Source organism: Hippocampus guttulatus, chromosome 21 (genome assembly GCF_054856545.1).
Source record: "Hippocampus guttulatus isolate MCC_2025c chromosome 21, RoL_Hgut_1.0, whole genome shotgun sequence".
Taxonomy (NCBI): domain Eukaryota; kingdom Metazoa; phylum Chordata; class Actinopteri; order Syngnathiformes; family Syngnathidae; genus Hippocampus; species Hippocampus guttulatus.
In genome coordinates this window covers 7,219,408-7,240,010 of record NC_141281.1, presented here as the reverse complement: position 1 = coordinate 7,240,010, position 20,603 = coordinate 7,219,408, and the positions used below count along the sequence as shown (strand labels likewise).

Here is a 20,603-nt window from a genome sequence, read left to right as displayed (position 1 = left end):
TGAAGCAGATTGGATACTTTGTTACATTCTCTGCACGATGGGTCATCTTGGGCGAATACAAACAAACAATGGACCGGTCGTAAGTTGATGTGAGACAAACAGTGCCTCAGACAAAGTAAAGCCGCTCAAGCGCTGGGTTACGACTCAAAGCCTGGGAACTGCAAAGGTGTGTTTTTTTTGGAAGCGAACGCCACACCGTTGCCAGACGGCGGGAAGCGTCAGAAGGATCAACAAAGGGGAAGGACTGGAAGACCCTTGTCTAGTGGCAAGCATTCACAAGACGGGAAGCGGATGAGGGTGAGTGCCGCCAAGGTACCGCCTGTCCTCTGCCAAGAATGATCGATCCCCCCCCCCCCCCCACGCCCCCCCGATTCTCCCGCAAGGTTCCCCTCAAGTCGGCAGGAAGACGAGCGGGAGTTCCCAACGCCTTTTCCGGCGGGAGCGCTGAGTCACTCTGGCTGACCCGCTCGTGACTTGCGCGTCTGGCAAAGACATTGGGAAAAGACTTGGGAAGCGGCGCGCAAACACGCTGCGACCCACACTAACTCCACAACAACTTTGGGAGCTTCCTCTTTCACACCTCCGCAGGTGCCTGCCTCACTCATGTTCCAGTCAAGTGGTGTGACTGCTTGCTTGGACTCGATTGTTTTGATTGACTTTCACTGTTGATCACAAGTGACGTGGAAGGGTTTGACCCCCCCCCCCCCCCCCCCCCAATTCATCAATAAGTGGGAAAGTAACACCATTAAGTGTTTTCCATGAGAAATGGGGGTTGGTAGGGATGGAGAACGAGGCACTCGAAAGTAGCCATGCATGGCCGCCTGAAGCCCCAGTAAGCATGCTGGCAGTGACGTCAGACTTTTTATTTGACGTGCGTGCACTCAGGGCGGATGCAGAGGCACTCTAAAGTGGCCACATCGGCGGCCAATCCGAAGGAAAGAAGGTCGCCATCTTAACTCATTCACTCCCAAAGACGTTTTTAAACGTCTTTTCAGACTTGGTCCAGAATTGGCTGGTACTGAATGAGTTTTATTTGAGACCCGGATCACGATTGCTCTTTGAACTGGTTAAAAGGATGAACAGAGGCCGGGTCACGCCCCCCCCCCCCCGCCTCTGTCCAATCCATTTGTACATTTGGGGATTGCCTGGCTTGATTCCAGAACATTGCAGCGAAGACATCACGGGTTTCAGACACAGTAAACAAAGATGATGATTCATTCGGCCGCGCTGAGCGCGCGCAGCTGTATTGTGACGGCCTGCTAGCACTCAATGTAAACACATGCAGCTATGCTTGCTCATGATGCGAATGCGCTTTTTTCTGATGACGGGAAATGGGCATTATCCTCACTTAAGATGTCAAAAACTTTTGGGGTTTTTTCTCCCTGTCGTCGTCGGAAAGGTTTCGGTTGCAACACCTGTGGTAGTCCAACGCAGGCGGCTACGGCGGCCGTGTGATTTTTTATTTTTGCAAACATGGCCGACACACCTACGGCAAGTACCAACATTTGAAAACAGCTTTTTTGGATCCATCTTGTTTCCTGTGAGAAGAACGGGTTGCCTTGGTAACCCGGAGTACACATCCTGTCCAGACTGGACCGAGCAGGTGTGCGCGTGTGCGTGCGTGTTTTGAGGTGTGTTTTAATGTGAAATGCAGCTGCTCCAGCTGCACGCCGCCTCCCTGCCTCCCTCCCAGCAGGCAACGCCAGGAAGTGTTTCCAGAGAAACTCCCGCTGGACGTCATATGAGGGAGTCCCGGCCCTGCGGCCAGCGTGCATGCATGTGTGCGTGTGTGAAGCCGAGTTTGGCAGGAGCGCAGCTACTTGGACGGCCACCACGGACCTTCCTTATTGTCTTGAACATGAAAGACCCGTTGAGAACTTTCAAATGCTGCCATTCAAACCCAGCAGGGCTGTCCAAACGTATTCTTCGAAGGGCCACAAACCCCAAAATGGAAATACTGCCTTGCACGGACCACGTTGACGTTCCTCACCTTTAGTGATGTGAAACCCGTTCAAATGGGCTAGAATATGTGCCACCAGAATGGGGGGTGGGGGGGGAATACACAGATAAATATACATATTTATGAATATTGCAGAAAGTGATTTGAGCTCCACTCCAAAGTAATAAATTCAATTTCAGACGACACTACTCAGATTCAGTTTTTCAATGCGTCATTACAAATTTAAATAATGCGATTCAAATACGTTTTGTAATGCAATTATTCAAATTCAATTGACATCCAGTTTGCGATGGCACATATTTCAGACCATATAGTACCAAACAGTAACTTGTACTTAAGTACAGTCTGTGAGTACTTGTGACAGAGGGCTGGCCGCAAACGGCCCCTGGGCCGAAGGGTGCAGCAGCGGCGGTGTCAAACGCTTCAAATCACCCCCCCCCCCCCACCTCAATGTTTGGATTTGACTTTTGCGAGTCTCTGAGTGGCTTTCCAGCTGGAGCTGTAAGCCTTCAAAATAAAAGTATCATTGATGTCAGCGTGTCTGCGATCGGCATCAGGACACAAAAAAAGCCTCCGGTTCATGCACGCGCTCCAGATGTGAGACAGTCAGGGACATTTAAAGAGCTGATGACTTACGTACATCCGAAGGGGTCACGGATCAGCCATCCGGCCGCTCGGGCCTCGGCGCCTCGCCTTCGCTGCCGTTTCCTGTCCGCACATGTCACCGCCTGGCTGTGTTGTGACGGCTAGCGGAATGAGAGTTAGCGTTAGCATTCGGGCCTCCGGTCATCGTAATGCAAAATTAACAGCCATCTGGAGCAGATCGGCCTTGTGTTGAAAAGAAGGCACTCACTTTTTGCACAGCTTTTTCAGCAGCAGCATCCAGTCGGCGCATAACAAAGGTGGCCAGATTTGACACACGTTGCACTTAACTCATTCAGTACCAGCCAATTCTAGACCAAGTCTGAAAAGACGTCAAAAAACGTCTTTGGGAGTGAATGGAGTTAAGTACAAATAGTTGTGTGAAACTGGTCAAAGTAGTACGGTTTCAAGTCTCTTAGAAAGCCTTAGTAGGACGTTGAAATGTCGACAAACACCACAAGCTTTGCCAGTCCTTTATCTTGACATGTAACTAATGACGATAGATGCAGCGATCGCGAAAATCGAAAATTTGATAATCAAGTTGGTGATGAAAACTTGAGGTCGACGGCTTCGAGTGAGGAAACAAGAAGTCCGCTCGCCTATCTTCCAGGTTTGCTCACGTGACGTTCCACATCGAGCCGATTCAAGTTTGACTCCCGTGGCAAGAAACTATGTTGAAGATGGTTGAGTAGTTCCGTGCAGAACAAAGTGCTCTGCTGTCGTGTTGGGGCATGTTCAGGCAATCTGCAAGCAGTTTTTGCTGATTATTGCGGCAGACCTCAGCCTCTATCCGCGTCAAGAAAGCCCGTTCACTGCGTGCGCCGGAGCCCTTTCCATAACTTAGCACTTCAGGAGGAAAACAAAGAAACAAACAAAACCAAAAAAATATTTGGGCTGGCTAGCACAAGCCACAAGAGTTGCCACAAATCACACTCGGTGCCTTTTAAGAGTCCAAAATTTCAATCAATCGACATCTGGCTTTCAAGCTTTTTTTTTTTTTTGTTTCATTGTCATCAGTCATGGGGGTTGGCAAAAAAATGAACTATTTTGACAAAGTAAGGACGAAAAAGTGCAGATTTCTTTCTTCCGTCCGTCACTAGCAACCATTCAACACACTCGGTTCTGGGCTACGGCTCCCGACTTCAGCAACTCCCCGACGATCTCATCACTGTAGGCCAAGACGTCCCGCAGCACCTGAACCGTGTGCTGGCCGATCACAGGAGGGGGTGTCGGGTTGTTGTGGGAGAAGCTGCTGTAGCGAACCGCTGGACCTGAGCCACAACGACATGGCGCGACAAGTCACGTAATATGTACAGCCCCCGAACGATAGCGTACTTTAGCTTTTCAAGCCGATGATTTGGAAGCCATGTTTGCGTGCGGGTGCGTTTAGTGCGGGTGTTTTGTGTGTCAATTTGACATTCACGCAAGCACATATTTTCTTTGAGTTGGAAGACGGAGCGAGTGAGAGAGTATTTTCCTTTTCTCAAAGTGATGTTATGAAAAGTCGATCAATTTCTTGACTGAGAGTGAGTGAGAACAGACGGGCGTTTAGCAGTGCGGTGGCGGACCCCCCAGATAATCGCAGTTCGGCATTCACAGAATTTTGGGAGGGAACCCATCCCTTGTTGTTTGCGAAAACCACCGCTTAGTCATGGTAATCCCCCCCTCCCCCAACCTCATGGTTACTCATTTTTTTCTGGGTGGGTTCATAAAAAAATCCATTTTTTTTAAAGACACTAATGAGTGTGAATTATTTGTGGATTTTATCCATGCCACAAATAGCGGGAATCCACTTTAATTTAACACGTTTAAATGTGGTTAAAGCATTAGTGGGTCGGGGGTTCAACGTATTTTTCAGATAGTAATGGATTGTGACATTGCGAGTGGCTCTGGAACGTATCTCCGCAACACTTGCGCTCAACATGAATTGCAAAACAAATAGCAGAAATGTGCAAAATCTCGCCACGATGTGTCTCGGAACGAGCGCTCATGTTGGACTATCGCTTGAAAAGACATTCCATTCTGTGGCCGAATCCCCGCGGGATAACGTAACCAACGCGGTCGTGAGTTGACACTCATGGAAGAAGTTTGCGGAGAGGAAACGCAAAAGACGCGGTGAAAAAGACGTTGTCGCGGACAACGACGGCGACCTTTCTTGCCGCCTCCTCCTCATTCTTCATCGGCGGATTTTCTGCCTGACACTTTGCTTCCGTTACAGACAGACAAATGTTTTTTTTTTAAATTTCCCCAGTAAAGGAAACGTTCAAGAGCGGTACTAATGAGCTCAACTCACACTGTGTGTGTGTGTGTGTGTGTGTGTGTGTAATGCTGACCAGGCACGGTGATGTGTCCTGCGGTGGGATGTTTCATCTCCTGCATGAGCCCGTTGTGCTTCACCTAAACTCAAACACACACACACACACACACACACACACACACACACACACACACACACACACACACACACACACACACACACACACACACACACACACACACACCATTCAATGTTAGAGTTGTCATTTATGAATCTTGAGTTGCAAGTTTGAATTTTGGACTGGCGTTGGACGGGCCTTTCTTTGTTTCTTCTCGCCATTGACTGACTGGGATTGGTCTGATGACCTCGCTCCGCTCTTCCAAACACGGTCGGCGAGAGCTCAACATCACTTGGCATCCGAATGTCCACCCGACAAAGATGAGATACTCCAAACAACGAATATGTGCTACGAGCATCCGGGCATCGGTATTGTGTGCCACGCTGTAAGAGTCGATTGTAAAACGATGAGCTTGAGAGTGTTTTCGTTGTACGTTTGCCCCGTTTGACTGCTTGCCCCCGCATAATAACCGGCCAAAAGTACATCCCTGACTGTGGCTCTCCTTTTTTTTTTTTTTTCTCCACGACACTCGGCTCCAGCTGCGTCAAATCGGAAGCTCGCGGCACCAAAACTGCACCGAGCGACGGCGAACACATCCGACGTGAAGTCACTCGTAATGCCGGCGGGGTAGGAAAGTAACGATTGACAGTTTGTCGGTGTCAAACGGGAGCACGTCCAGATGTGTTCCAGATGTGATCCGGAGCCAGAAGGAGATTTCACATGCGCGCAAGATGACAATAACCAAATGTTTTTGACACTCACACGCGCGCCTTTTAGTCTAGAATGACTCACAAGTTTCAAGTGTGTGTGTGTGTGTGACATGCTAGCTGCTTGTTATGTAGGGTATCATTACGGCCATATGGCCGTCACACATCGACGCTCCCGTCACACATGCACACATACACGCATGCACGAACACACCTTGGTCTTCCTCACGGCTTTTGCAGCTCATCGTGCAAACAAGTCAAAAGTCATTCAAGGGAAGAGCGCGAGACATGTGCGACATGAACATGAAGAGCAAATGTTCGTCTTCTAACGAGGTGAAACATGGAAATCATGATGATGATGTGGAGGAGGGAGGAGGAAGGAGGCGGGCTTGCTTCACTTAATTTTTCCACGGCTGCCGTCAGGCTTTTTGGAGCGAGCGCGTGCGGTCATCGCTGCCATCGTAGCGTGCAGCCAGCGAGGTGGGCAACTCCAATGACTCCAATTTGGACGTCGGTGAAGGAGCGAACAAGGCGACGCATCCAGTTGCCACCGAGGCCAACTCTGACGATAACTTCTTCACCTTCGTCTTGTTTCACGCCTCCTCTTCCTCTTCCCCCCCGCACCCCCACACACCCTTGGGAGCCTTTGAAGCCAAGTGTGGCGGTCCATTAAGTCGACTAAGCAGCCCCCCCGGGAGCGTGCGGGCCTGCTGTTACATCACGTCAGCGCAACATCAAGGCGCGGGGGCGCGGGGCCGCGAGTGCGCAGCGACGACGAAGAAGATCTGAGGTTGCTTGAACCTGCTGCTCTGGCTTTGACCCCGGCTATCAAAGCAGCCGCGCGTGTTGCATGTGTTGCATAAAGCGCATGAATTATGCTCTTCATCACACGCTCGCTTCGGCGCGCCAAGCGGGACTTCCGGTCCTGCTGCTGCTGCTGCTGCCGCGTCTTCACCTCCTACGTGAACCTTGACCTCCTCATCCGACACTCTTCCATCCTGTGTCTTCTGCTTCTCAACCGTTGTCACCTTGGGAACCGCAGTTTCCGACCGTTGAGATCCATTTTCAGAGACATGAGGAACGCAGAAAAGGCATTGCTCCAAAGTAGCCTTTGAAATCTTGTGTACGACGCTCTCCGCTATATTGCGGTTCATTGTTCAGCCCCCCCCCCCTCCCGCCCTCCCGCCGAGTCTTAAGCAATCGCTCTTCATGGGATTTTACAGTCGTCAGGCAAGTCAGAATTTTGAAACATGCACCTGCGTTGTAGTACCAGGTTGAGCCACATCATGACTGGCGCAGCAGTGAGCTCGACTGGAAGAGATGCAGCGGCAGGGAAGGGAGAGCAAGAAGAGGCAGAGAACTTCCCTTGAGGAAATTCTTTTATAGCACCCCCTGAGCCAAAACAAGTTGATGTCACGTAAAGACGATGACGTTGACAACAAGCCAACATGCGCGGCGAGCACCTCGGCGGCCCGTCACGGCCACCGGGGCTCGTCCCGCATCCTGACGTCCATCGTTATCGAAGCCAGCGCTGTGTGAACGCTGCAGCGGAGCACGCCTGACAGATTGCGACTCCTCCGACTCCCAAGTCTAATTCTTCACAGCAATGTCATCCAGTGGGTGACAAGAACGAGAGGCTTCTGGTAACGTTCAGCTGAAATGAGCATCTGGTCATCATCTACAGCTCATTCGGCTGGACTGATGTCGTGCTTCTATTTGACTCAACATGTTTTTTGGAGTGTCATCATTGTAAAACATTCGGCATGAGCACATCATGTTGAATACAACAAGATCGCTCGCATGCGAGCTCGCTCGCGTGTGAGGAGCTTCTCCCGATGCTCGGAATCGCCCGAACCATACAGCAAAAAAAAAAAAAAAAAAAAAGCCACTCCCAAAACTGCCGTCAGCGCATCTTTTTGACTGAGTCCCATCAGCAACTTTTTGCTGGGTTGGTCCCACATTTTCAACCCGGCAAAGACGCGGACAACCCCACTCAAGGATCCGCAGCCGTTCACCCGTACGGTTGAATGGACCATTCAAAGCCAACAACCGTTTACAGAGATGGTGGCACCGCGCCCGGGGGGTGTGCGGTGTCCTCACGGTGGTGTCACCAAACCGGCCGTCACGTGACGTTGCCACCTTACGGCTTTGTTGGTATTCTGCTTAACGAGCGGCAGATGAGTCAAAAATAGAGACTCTCCTTTGTCTGCCGCTCTTTGTATTTCGGTATTCCAGCTCGTTAGCAGCTTGCAGTTACATAAAAACATCTTTGAAACATCCCAAAAATAACACGTGAAATACAAACAGCCCAAAAAGTGCTTTTGTGTGCCGCTCAGCCATCGGGATGCCCGGCCGGCCGTCTGTTGTCTGGTGTCACCCTTTAATTGGAGCGTCCTCCCTCCTCCGCCGTCTCCATGGGAAAGTATGCAGACACGTTTTCATTTCATTCCCGCCTCCGCAGCGCTCTGAGCCGAAGGCCGAGGGTTCGATACCCCACCCGCCGGAAGGTTCGACGGTTGAGAATAACGTTTGCGGTCGGCCGTCGGGGGGCGTCGCCCAGGGTGCGTGAACTCTTCCTCGTGAATTGTTATCCAAGTGTCAGTTCTTTTTCTGTTTGTTTTTCCTGCTTTGGATTAGTGGCTGTCGTTCAAGGGGGACCGGCTTGAAGAAAAAGCAGGTTGACTTTATTTTACGGTGGAGATAAGTGAGCGTGAAGGTCAACATGAACTCAACTCTTGAGCTTTTGCTTGGCCGGACGCAACGTGTCTGCTTGAGTGATCAGGCCCAAGTTTCATGGAAGGATGTTTCCCCTTTCAGAGAAAAAAAAAAGTCTCATTCGAGCACTTTTTGACGAAAAACAAGAGTTAATCCTTCAAAATTGGTCACGGTGCTTCCGCGCGTTGCATACAGCAGGTCAGCGGGGGCTCCCGGCGACTGGATTGTTTTCTTCTTCTCGTGGGCTTCCGCGACAAAACCGCAAGGAAGCTTCTTCTTCAGACAACCTGCCTCAATTGAGATGTTGGCATCAGGCTGATTTCTTCTTTGCGTACTTGGAAATACATAATTATCGTACTGGGCGGAGATTTTTCATGGGATACGTACTTGGAGCAATTATTTTTTTGGACCGCTTTGACTCCCTCCACGTGAAACCCGAGACCTGCACTTTCCACTCCTTACTTTGGCAAAATAGGCTTGTTACTTTTTTTTTTCTACTTTCATGAATGACGACAACGTTAAAAAGACGTGAATGGAAGAAAGGAATGTGAACTGAGACTGAGATCTGAAACTGATTGACAGACTGGACTCTTGGGGTCTTATGAGGTGGAAAACCAGGGACAGGAGCGACACCAGCATGACCCTCGACAGCATTCACGACTAGGGTGGATTTATTCTGTTTTTCTCCCCCCAAAAAGTCCAACTTGGCAGCCGGTGTCTGGATCCGGACTTTGGGCTGCTGTGGCTTTTTTTTTTGTTTTTTTTTTGTGCGCCTCGTTGTCAGCACGAGTGCGCGCAAATCACAGAGAGAAGGCAAAAGAGTGAATCGGTGGGATATATTCCAGCCACCGGAGACTTTAAGCGGCGACATTTTCATAGAAATGTGTCGGTACAAGGAAGGCAGGTACCAGCAGACGATCTGAGGCAGCGCTCGATTGTCCACAAGCTCGGTGGCTTCCTTCCAGGAAGTCATTATCTTCTGACATCACATCCTCCTCCTCCTCCTTCCAAGTGCAACTCGCTCAGCCGTCTCGCACGTGTCACCAAACTTGCGCGGCCTCGTTGTGACCCCGTAGCCGCTTTTGTGGATTCCGGCGGCGGACCAGAGTCACCATGGCAACTGATGGAGCGGGATCAGCCCCGTAAGCCTCTCTTGTTTTCACTCGGCTCCGAACGTGACGCTCGCCCGTCCAGCTGTTACAACACTTCTTACTCTTCTTCGACCACAAAGTGCATCGCCAAACGCCAAGATCCCGTTCCACGATCCCGGAGAAGCGAGGGTTCTACCCTAGGTGACCTGTGACCCATCCCCTAGCTTAGTGCGGGATGCGGAGAAGAAGAGCAGGCATCACCCTCGGGAGTAGAGGCCAAGATCAACGTTTTTCCTAAAATTAGCCCCGGCGTGACGCGGACGTTCCTGAAGGAGCACACGCTCATGAACACGTCAGTGTCAATGTTCTCCCGGGAGCTAATTGAAGTACGAGTGTCGTTGGAAATAAACACTGCCTCCAATTAAGTGTGAAAAGAGAACAGGTTGTTCAGCCCGCGAGCGGCGAGCCAACAAGCCAAAAAATGACACCGAGATGATTTGTTCCTTCTCCTGAAACGCCGAGCGTTGACAAGCGCAGTTACCTCACCGTCGGCAGACAAAGGACAAAAAGCCCGTGGGAGAGACCGAGATGAAGAAGAGGGCATCTTCCAAGCTTCTTACAATTGATCCAAAGTGGGCGGAGCAACAGTGTAGGCGGAAAGTGACCAATTGTCAGCAGTTGTGTTGCAGGTCCCGTCAGTTCCATTTTTTTTTTTTGGAAGATCATGGAGGGGCCTGGGCGGTGGTGGGGGGGGGGGGGTTGACATGTGATACACACTAAGTCACAAAAAGCTCGCTCGGGCTTTCAGATGAAATGCAATGATGAAGTGAAAATGCTCGATTTGCTCGAGAGGTGAACTCCGTTTGACTTTCTGGAGGGTTCTTCAATCATTCCCCTTCTCACAATACCCCATCAGGACTTTTTTTTTTTTTTTGTTCCCCCAAAAGCTGACCAAAAATTCCGACACAGTGATCGGGGGAGGAGGGAATGACGAATGATTCGGGAACGCGGCCGCTCGTTTCGAATGCAGACAATGTAATTCACCTGTTGGGAATTGAGCCATTCGAACGGCGGGGGAGCGCAAAAACGTTCATCCGAAGAATTCCACCCGGCAGCTCGAGGCTCGGGACTTTTTGTGAGCGGCGTATGAAGCGCACCACGGCGAGGGGGACTGAGGTATCGCTGCCGTTGCCCGCTGACCAGGTCAAGAATGTTCTGCGATGGCGGGAGCCGAGATTCCGACCGTGTTCTTTTTGGCCGGGTGGCTGAAAGCGAGAACTTCCTCACAAAGTGCACCCGCACAAGTCGTCTGGAAGCTGCGACGTTGACGCTTTGACCCCCAAAGAAGACCGTGCGCGGAGCTGACGGTGTGAGGTCCCCGTGACCCGGGGGCTCACTGGAAGCCACCGCCGCAACATTTTACTGCGACTTCGCTTTATTTGACAGTTTCCAGACCGTAATAAAGTTTATTTATAGCGGAAGGGTCCGAACGAAGAAGGAGCAAAAGACTGTATTTCAAACAGGAGACGGAGCAAAAGTGCGCATGCTGGAGCTCGTCACAGGTTGAAGAGCCCTAAAAAAGGCATGAGGAGCACCGTCGGCCCTTGAGCAAGGCAGTCATCTCAGTGGGTCCAGCAGAGAGACGAGCTGAAGCGATGCCGAGGGCGAGTGTGGACGCGGAGAAGGCGGCTGATTTACGTCCAACTTCCACTTCAGGGTTGTTTAGCTTTCAGCCGGGATAAATCACACGCACCTCCAGTCGTCGGGATATTAAAGCCATATTTAGCCGCATATTTGAGATGACAGCTACTGGATGGAGGGCTTGAGATCGTAAAAACGGAGTCGCTGCCGCTAACCCCAAGGGGGGGGGGGGCGAAAAGTGAAGGATGACAAAGTCAAACTTGGTCAAATTCTTCAAAGTAAAGGGCAACTCCAGGCAAACGTCGGCTTTGCGATGTTATGCTCTACGTGCCCCCCACAAACAGGAAATCGGAATTGCATTGAAGGAATATGAATTGAGCGGAGTAATCCACCCTGTTGCATCCCAAATTTGGCCTCTGACATTAATTGCCACCAGCTGTCAATAGAGTAACCATGACAGAAAAATATGCGTCGAGGCTCACGGGTACTGCTTGAGCACGGGGCCGCGCTCCAACGCAGAAAAGCTGAAGAAATGGAAAAAGAAAATGTCCGACACCGAGAGGCGGATGAAAGCGAAGAGCAGGAAGCTGAGAGCAAGACCGGCGCAGCCAACAGTGACGCCAGACGAGGACACTCGCCAAATGACTTCCAGACTTTTCTTCGGGGCGGCCACGTCCTCCCCGACCGCCAGAAGCTTCGACGCCGCCATCCAAAACGCACCACACACACACACACACACACACACACACACACACACACACACACACACACACACACACACACACACACACACACACACACACACACGCGCTCACACGTGGGCTATGTTGGGAATCGTCTCTGTAGAACTCTCGATGGTGGCGACTTGCCGGCCATTTTGCAGTGAGTAAAGGTTGACCGCGATCGAGTCCCCGCAACCTAAACCATAATGCAGCGGGATATAAAATCAAGACGCACGTGATCAGGATGTGCTAAATCCAACGTACGCGTCAACAAATGGTCATCGCTGTTTGAAATCCTTCCGGTTACGGTTGCGCATGGGGCGAGTGTCGCCAACGTAACTCCAAATTTACAAGATTCCACTTTCAGCAGAGAAGTGGCCTTTTGACTTCTTCTCGCACGCCCGGTCGTGTCGCTATCGTGAGACATCGCACACGCAATCGGATCGTGCCCTGCGAAGACACAACTCGGGGGGGGGGGGGCACAAGTCATCTCGGCGTGTCTCGACCCACGACGGGAAGAAAAACAACAACCTTGCGAAGGAGAAAACAAGCAAGCCGGCCGCTTCTTGAAGACAGATGAGCTGCTCCGCGACACGCACACGCAGTCAGTCAGTCAGTCACGCACACACTGAATCATAGCCTCTATATGACAGGCGCCCGCCATGCCAGGTGGCAGCGGGAGCTTGTTGTCCACAAAAACATTCAAGTCAAACTCGTCGCGAGTCTCACGACATTCGGGAACATTCTGGAGATGCGCCTCGCGTGTTTGCTGACCGACTCGTTCGCACGAGCACGCCGTTGATTGTAACCTTTCCGCTTCAACACGACGCACACACCGCACACGTCAAGTGTTTTTCGCGTAGATTTACTCGCCCGCGGAGGGACGGTGGGATGACCGCGCACGCGCACACGCAAGCACTCACCTGCGGCTCAGAGAAGACCTCCCGGATGCTGTTGATTGGTCCGACGGGAACGCCTGAGCCTTCGAATCGCCTCAGCCAATCGGCCGTGGTCTCTTGCAGAAACCTGACAAATGGCGAGCGGCGTCAATATTCCGCAAAGGTTTCAGCGGCTAACTTCCAGTTGAGCGCGTTCGGATTTAAGGTGTGAAACTCTCAGTCGCCGACTGTATTAAACTGACGGCCTCGTGGCACCAAAAGGAGAGGCAATGAATTGCTCGTAGCGCCTGAACTGTTGAATTCTTCGCATTGGCACGGCGCTAGACATCGACATGGAAGCTCGAGGCACTTTGCTATTAGCCCGTTGTTAAAATCTGATCATTTTGGCTTTCGCGGCCGCCGGCGAGCATCAAGCGTGTCGCAGGTGCGCCCGTCGCGTACCTCTGCGCCAGTTCGCGCACCAGCCGTTGACGGTTTTGGACTCGGAGCTTGTTGGTCGAGTACTGAGGCTGCTGGATGAGTTCCGGGAGCCGCAGAACCTGGAAAGACGTCGAGCGTCACCGACGCCATCGCCGCGACGACATACGTGGCGCCGTGGAGGTCGCCTGAGCGTCAACGTACCCGACACACTTTGACAAACTGCTGGTTGTTTCCGGCCGCGACCACCACGTGACCGTCTTTGGTTTTGAAGCCCTGGAACATAAGCACACAAGGAACGATCTGGAGCAGCCATTCGCAAAAAAAGAAAAAGATGAAGGATTGAGGGCACCTCACCTGGTAGGGGACGATACTTTCGTGGGCCGTCCCCCAGCGCCTGGCCTCCTTCCCGCCGTTCAGGAAGTTGGCAGCAATGTGGCTGAGGCACGACACCTGCCAGATACGAGCACAAAAACACCTCAGCCAAGCCCAACAAATCCCATCGGAAAGATTCGGGGAAACGGGAATGAGCGAAGAGGTGATGGGGCCCCTCCCATGACTTCATGACGACAAACAGGGGAAGAGGTGGCGGGAGCAGAGCCGCTAGTTCTGTTTTGAGAATGCGGACACAAACGGTCTGGTTTGCGTTTGCACCGGCTCGCGTTTCAAGCGCGCGAGCAGAAGAACAAGACGAGGAAGAGGCCTGCGGCATGCCAACTGACTGGACGCGATACCACATGTGAAACAAACCGCCGCTTTGAATGTGACATCGGAGCCGAGCCCGGCGCGGTGTCTTTGCTGCGGCGACGACATGACATGACGAGCGTCACGCTGCCGGAGCTCATGCCGCCGTGCCTTGATGCTGGCCCGTCAGTGGAAGTACGATGGGGGGGGGGGGGGCGCTCCGTCCGTGTTGTTCAACGCGGAGGAAAGTCCGGCTGTCTCTTTTTTTCTCCATCGCTCGATCTTATTTGGATGTCGTGGAGGCGGGGGCGGGACAGGACACGGGGGGGGGGGGGGTGTTGGGTCTGCGGGCTGGTGTCTTTCCCAGCTGACTTTGGGCGAGAGCAGGGGCACATGTAGACAAACAACGGACTGGTCGCCAATCAGGTTGACAGCCAGAAGCAAGGCCCAATTAACTCATTCAGTACCAGCCAATTCTGTACCAAGTCTAAAAAGACGTTTAAAAACGTCTTTGGGAGTGAATGAGTTAAGAGCAGGCGGTGTCCGCTCAATGTCTTGTGTTACGCCGTGTCAAAAAGCGCATTATCTGCTTACGGCAAGAAAACAGACAATAGAAAACTTTGTGAATAAATGATCCTGTGACAGGAATAAAAAAGCAATTTCCAGAAGCAATTTAAAAAAAAAAAGCGACAACACCGTTATGGTTTCTTTTTAGAATAAAGATGTCTTTGTCAGAATGAAGGGTATTGAGTAGGACGTGCACTTGTAAAAAAAAAAAAAAAAAATCCAACTTTATGAATGTGACCCATGATGACGCATTCTGGGGAAAATAGTTGGTTTCGGGTTTCCCTGCCCTGTGAGATGGCAGCAAAGCACTCAGCAAAACGTTCCTCAACTCACTTCAACAAAGTTTCTTGCAAGTTGAATATAGTTCATGAAAATAGACTCAATAAAATTTGGAACAAAAAAGTAAAATATATATTTATATATTTTTTTCCAACGATAAATATCCAACTACATTTGACGTTTACTAACAAAAGTATCAAGTACAACTTTATTGTCAAATGTGCTGTATAACATACAGCACAGATGAAATTTCCACCCTCTTAAAACAGACAACAAGAGCGGACTAGAATTACAGCAAAAATGTCCTCCGTTTTCCTCTTTGGTCAATTATATGAGTTTTTGGCATTGATTTTAGAGGTATTTATTTCAGTTGACTGCTCAGCCATTCACCGCAAAACAGAAGGTCCAACAGATGTCCGGGAGCTGTGCTCTTTTTTACAAGCGACGTCATCTGGCTGGTGGCGGCCACAGTAATAATAAAAAAAAAAAAAGAATATCGACTCAAAAATAATAAATAACAAGTGCGACCAGTCCACAATGTCACGCTGGATAAAAATTCTCCTTTTTTGGTTCATGTATGAAAGAAATACACAAGCAAAACAGGGGGTTTAAATTTCTGCCCAATAAACCACAAGCACTTTTCATCTTTCTCGATCCATCCATCGTCCGTCGGTCCGCCAGTTTGACTGAGTGACAAATCAAAGCAAGCGGGGAAGTGGCTTGGAAGACTCCTCAAGGAGGATTCAAGCCACAACTCCTCTTTTAGAAGTTGCCCATTTGGCAAACAAAGGATGGTAAGCGAGAGCATGCTAGCTTTCTTGAAGATGTGTGGGTGGTGACGAATCTTATTTTAGAAGCGGTATGATGCACTGCACTTATTGTGGGTCTTCAAAGTCTGGAGACGATTATAAAGTACCTGGATGTGATTTGTGGATGTTTTTAAAATGATGTTTTGTTGAGTTTTTACCATGTTGGGGTTTTTTTTCCATCTTGCACAAAATATATATATATATTTTTTTTTTACTAAAACAAAAACTAAACTAAAATGAAGGATTTTGGAAAAAACTAAAATGAATGGAAAAAAAAAACTACAATGAAAAATCCGAAACTATTCTACTCTGGTTCCTTGGAGGCCTACAAGACGGCACCAAAGGATCCATCAATCCATTATTCAAGCCGCTCATCCTCACAATACTTTCCTACTAGAGACAATGAGTGCAGTATGGCTTTGCAAAGCTGGAATATGAAGGGAGAAAAAAAAATGATCATCTGTAATAAAACTAACATGCGTGTTTTTAGAAGGTGGGAGGAAGTCCCCATGCAAATGTGGGGAGATGATGCAAAGGTCAGAGGTCACATTGGAACGCTAAACCTCAGAACTGCGAGACGTGCAGGTCGCCCTGTTGCCGGCTTGGAACATAAAACGAGCCTTTAAAAGCAACACAGTCGCACAAAGGGCATGCCCCGACGCTACAAATCCAACGCACCCTGGGCGACATCGGCATCTGGGAAAGTAACGATAAGCCCTGATTTGTTTTGATGTGCAGCAAATGTTGATCGGTGTGTTTAGACTCCCCAAAGCGCTCGTTTACACACGGAGCACTCTTCGGGAATCATCCATCACGCACCCACGCGTGTACGCTACCTGAGAGGACAGCAGGTCACAGTCAACGTGCGCTCCCCTCCCCGTGCGATGGCGCTGCAGCAGGGCGGCCAGGACGGCGCCGTGCGCATACAGACCGGTCGCCAGGTCCGTCATGGCCACACCCGGTCGGACCGGATCGCCGTCCTGTTGGCGCAAACGTTGCATCGTGGGACGTCTGGAGCGCGCAGGCGCACACGGGAGCCTGTCTGACCTCTGACCCGGTGATGTGCATCATGCCGGACACAGCTGAGGCGATGGAGTCGTAACCAGGCCTTTGGTTGTGAGGACCCGATTGCCCGTAACCTGCACACACACGCGCCCGCACACATGGGAAAGTCACGTGAGGTGGTGTCTTACATCTGAGGGGGGATCAACCAATCAGAGTGAGTCGACATTTCAGGTGATTTCTGAATAGCCTGCAGTGCCTTCAGGGTAAAGTCATGAAAGTTTGTGCGGATGAAGAAAAGTGGAGGGCCAGACGCTGACGTCATCTGGTGGCTAACAAGAGCAACAAGCGCAAGGAACTGGTAAAACAGACCGAGGGAGCACGGTGAGAGGGTGATCAGCACATCTGCCACACGGGCAACAGGTTCTGGGTTCGAACCTGAGCTCACAACTTCCTGCGAGAAGTTTGCTTGTTGTTCGACTCGTGCTGCTCTCTCTCACCTTACAAAGCATGCGAGCGGAGTGGTTGTGCCCAAGACTGTCGACTAGACCATCGTAGGTTTACATGTGCCCAACATTGGCTGACGACCAGTGAATTGTCTATCTGTGCACCTGAAATGGAGCAGTAGATGAGCGCCGGGTTTCGTCCGCTGAGCTCGTCGTATCCCAAACCCATCGCAGACAGTTTGCCCGGCAGGAAGTTCTCCATCAGCACGTCACACACGCCGGACAACTGAGAGCAACGCAAACAAGCAACATATTAGCGTGTCGTCAACGCGTTAGCATATCGTCAACATGTTAGCATGTCAACACTGTAACGGTGTGTCTTCAACATGTTAAGTTGGCGTCATTGTGTTGGCTTGTCGTCAACGCGTTAGCATGTCAACATGTTGGCGCGTCGTCGACACACTTGCGTCATCGACATGCCAGCATGTTCTCCATACGTTAGCGGGTCGGCAACGTATTGTGCACACTATGTTTGTCTGGTGACGGACAAATAATATCTCTGAATGTGAAATTATTTCTAATGAATTGAATTTTGATTCATCCACCAACTCTCGAGTAATAAAGAAACTGTCAAATGTGCATGTCATAAATGTGCTATATTTATACTAAAAAGATTGGGGTGGCCCACTAATTGCGTAATTTCCATGATGGGACTTGTTGCCCTGTGTCAACCGTCGAGACCTTCAAGTTCCTGGGAATCACAGTCTCCCAGGACATAAAGTGGGAAGTCAACACCATCTCCATCCTGAAAAGGGCCCGGCAGAGGATGTACTTCCTGAGGCTGCTGAGGAAGCATGGCCTGCCACAGGAGGTGCTACGACAGTTCTGCACGGCAGTCATCGAATCAATCCTGTGTTCTTCCATCACGGTTTGGTTTGGGGCCGCCACAAAAAAGGACAAAATCCGACTTCAACGGACAGTTAGGACGGCGGAAAAAATCGTTGGCACCGCCCTACCCACTCTTGAGGACTTGCACACTGCAAGAATCAAGACAAGGGCACGGAAAATCCTCCTGGATCCCCCGCACCCTGCCCACCACCTTTTCCAGCTACTCCCCTCAGGCAGACGCTACAGATCCATGCGCACCAAATCCAGTAGACACTTAAACAGCTTCTTCCCTCTAGCCATTAACTCCTTAAACAGTCACTGACGTAGTCACTCTTCTTGTACTACAAATACTGCTACTGGTTACTCTAAAATGGTTCAATGATTTGTTGTTTATGATGATACTAATGCAGCGTGTTATACCGGAGACAAATTCCTTGGGTGTTCTACATACTTGGCCAATAAAGATGATTCTGATTCTCATTCTGATTCTGATTGTTTGAAGGGAATGTTTGAGGTTATGGTAGAAATGTCCTCATTTTTTCTTTGTCATTAAATTTTTTTTTAAATCAGAATTTTCACTTCAATTATTTGGTCGATTGGTACCTCGTGGATGACTTGTGCTCCACGAGGATGTTTGAAGTCGACAGCGATGCTCTGCAAGTGAAGAAGACGAGATGACGATTGGCAGATTGGCGGCGTCATCCGGCTGCCCGCTGCCGCCGCTTTCTCTGCGGCGGCCGTCATTCGAGCTTCTTTGCGGTTGTACTTTTTTATTGCGGTTGACGCTGAGGAAGTAGACGCTCTCCGAGCCCACGAAGGGAGGACCCCACGCTCGGGTGTCATCACCTGCACCTGCAGACCGACACGCATGCAACACAACACAACACGTTTCAACGCGACGAACATCAATTCATTGATTCGATTGTACTTGCAATTTTTGATGATTTTAAAAAAGCCACATTTTACAAAAGAAATGACGCTAATTGTCTATTTTTTTGTAAGCAAAGCAGAGGAATCCGATTTCTATTCAGGGAAACAAAAAAAACACCAATTGAGAGATTTTCTTTGAAGGCCACATCAGCCAGTCTGGTTTGAATACGCGTCCAACATGAAGTCAAGATGCGAAGCTGGAAGCGTCACCTGGTTTCTCCACTTTGATGACTTCGGCTCCAAGGTCTCCTAGCAGCATGGTGGCGAAGGGGCCGGCCAGGACGCTGCAAAAAAAGATGACGTTGAGATTGGCATGAGTGCTTGGGCCCGCACAAGGAAGCCGTCGTACGAGGAAGGCATCGCACTGGCAGAATCTTGAGCAAAGGAGCAAGCTCAACCTTGAGATCAAGCCACTCTTGAGGGTGGCATTGCTCAGTGGTAGAGTGGCCGTCTCCCAAAAAACATTACAGGAGTTGCTTGGTTGATTGTGGTAGCGATTGATTAGTGTTCTCATTTGGAGTGTTCGATATTCTTAGTTTTTCATTAAATTTCCTTTTGTAATTATGACTATGCCTGCGGTTAGTGCCAGGCTGTAATGAATTCTGCCATACAATCTGCAAACACTGCAGAGCCGCTTCAATTCTTACCGGGTCAGGTCCAACACTCTGACGCCCTCCAGTGGCCGGCGGCGGTCATCACCTGCAGACGAATCGCATGTCATACTCTTCCAATGAAATCAGCAACAAGACAACGGAAACTAATTGCTGCCACGCCAGAAAAAAACCCCGAGAAAATTAAAATTTCCATACCACGTTAAAACGTGAAGAGGTTTTATTTGGAGGCCATATCGTGCGGCCCTAGAACGTTTTCATTTTATTTTAGTATTAATTGTACTAACTTGAAAGAACAGGAAACGCCCATGAAAACTCAAAGCGTTTGGAATACTGCTACCTTGACACCTGTTTCCAATTTCGAATGTCGAACAATGTGAATGGGTTTAGTCAACCAAAATGAAGTTTGCATAGCGTCAACTTTGGCCCATGTGCGAGGGGACAATTTGAACGATTCGACTCACCCAGCCAAGCATTTACACCAGCGTTTGCATGTTTGCTTTGCTCGTGCTACCTGTTGCGGTTTGTGACAGCCGCCGTCCGTCGGTCCAATTTTTCTTTCTCCTCCTCCCCGGCGACAGCGACGCCAAACTCGTCGAACGGGATGCCCGGAGCCCCTTCTGCGACCAAAGGCTCAATAACAACATCATTTGCAATTGCACGCTCTTTTGCCCGCTGCTAATGCTAACGGTCAAGTTGACGTCGATGTTCACTCGGAACATTCAACGACAGCACTTCCGGGCCAAGATTTTCAGTGTTGTGTGCGCAGAAATGGTTGGCAAACAACATCGGCCTGTTGCTGGGATACGTTAGCGCGTTCACCATATTTCTGCGTCTTTTTCGCCACCTGTCCCAGCTTTTTGGGAATGTATTGCAGCCTCAAAATTCAAAGTTAACGAATATTTGCTAAAAACAATAATTGATCATCTTGAACGTTAAACATATCTGTTGTGTATTTAATTAAATATCGGTTGAACATTTGCAAATTATTGTATTCAGGTTTTATTTATGTTTAGCAGAACATCCCAACGTAGTCCAAACATCAGTGGGGGGGGGGGGGGGGGGGGGGGGCGTTGGTTTGGTGCGTACAGATATCCTGAAACCCAAACTACTGTATAATTGAGTACCAAAAATAGACATCAAAAACATGTGCCATTTATAATCTAATGATTGTGAACAATGGCATCTCAACTTTTTCTATCCACTCTGAATGCCAAC

The 20,603-nt window shown here is 49.9% G+C and overlaps 1 protein-coding gene across 1 annotated transcript; it reads right to left on the bottom strand.

Moving 5' to 3' along the window:
* Positions 1-3,061: 3,061 nt before the first annotated feature.
* Positions 3,062-20,492, bottom strand: sugct (succinyl-CoA:glutarate-CoA transferase). Its single transcript, XM_086101598.1, has 14 exons — positions 19,900-20,492; positions 19,422-19,473; positions 18,985-19,058; positions 18,611-18,696; positions 18,448-18,498; positions 17,122-17,242; positions 16,556-16,647; positions 16,345-16,488; positions 13,527-13,622; positions 13,374-13,445; positions 13,194-13,291; positions 12,777-12,879; positions 4,936-4,999; positions 3,062-3,873 (listed from the first exon to the last, which is right to left on the bottom strand). The coding sequence occupies exons 1-14, from the start codon at positions 20,105-20,107 to the stop codon at positions 3,710-3,712; spliced, it is 1,425 nt and encodes a 474-aa protein (XP_085957724.1). The 5' UTR covers positions 20,108-20,492; the 3' UTR covers positions 3,062-3,709.
* Between the last annotated feature and the right edge of the window lie 111 nt (positions 20,493-20,603).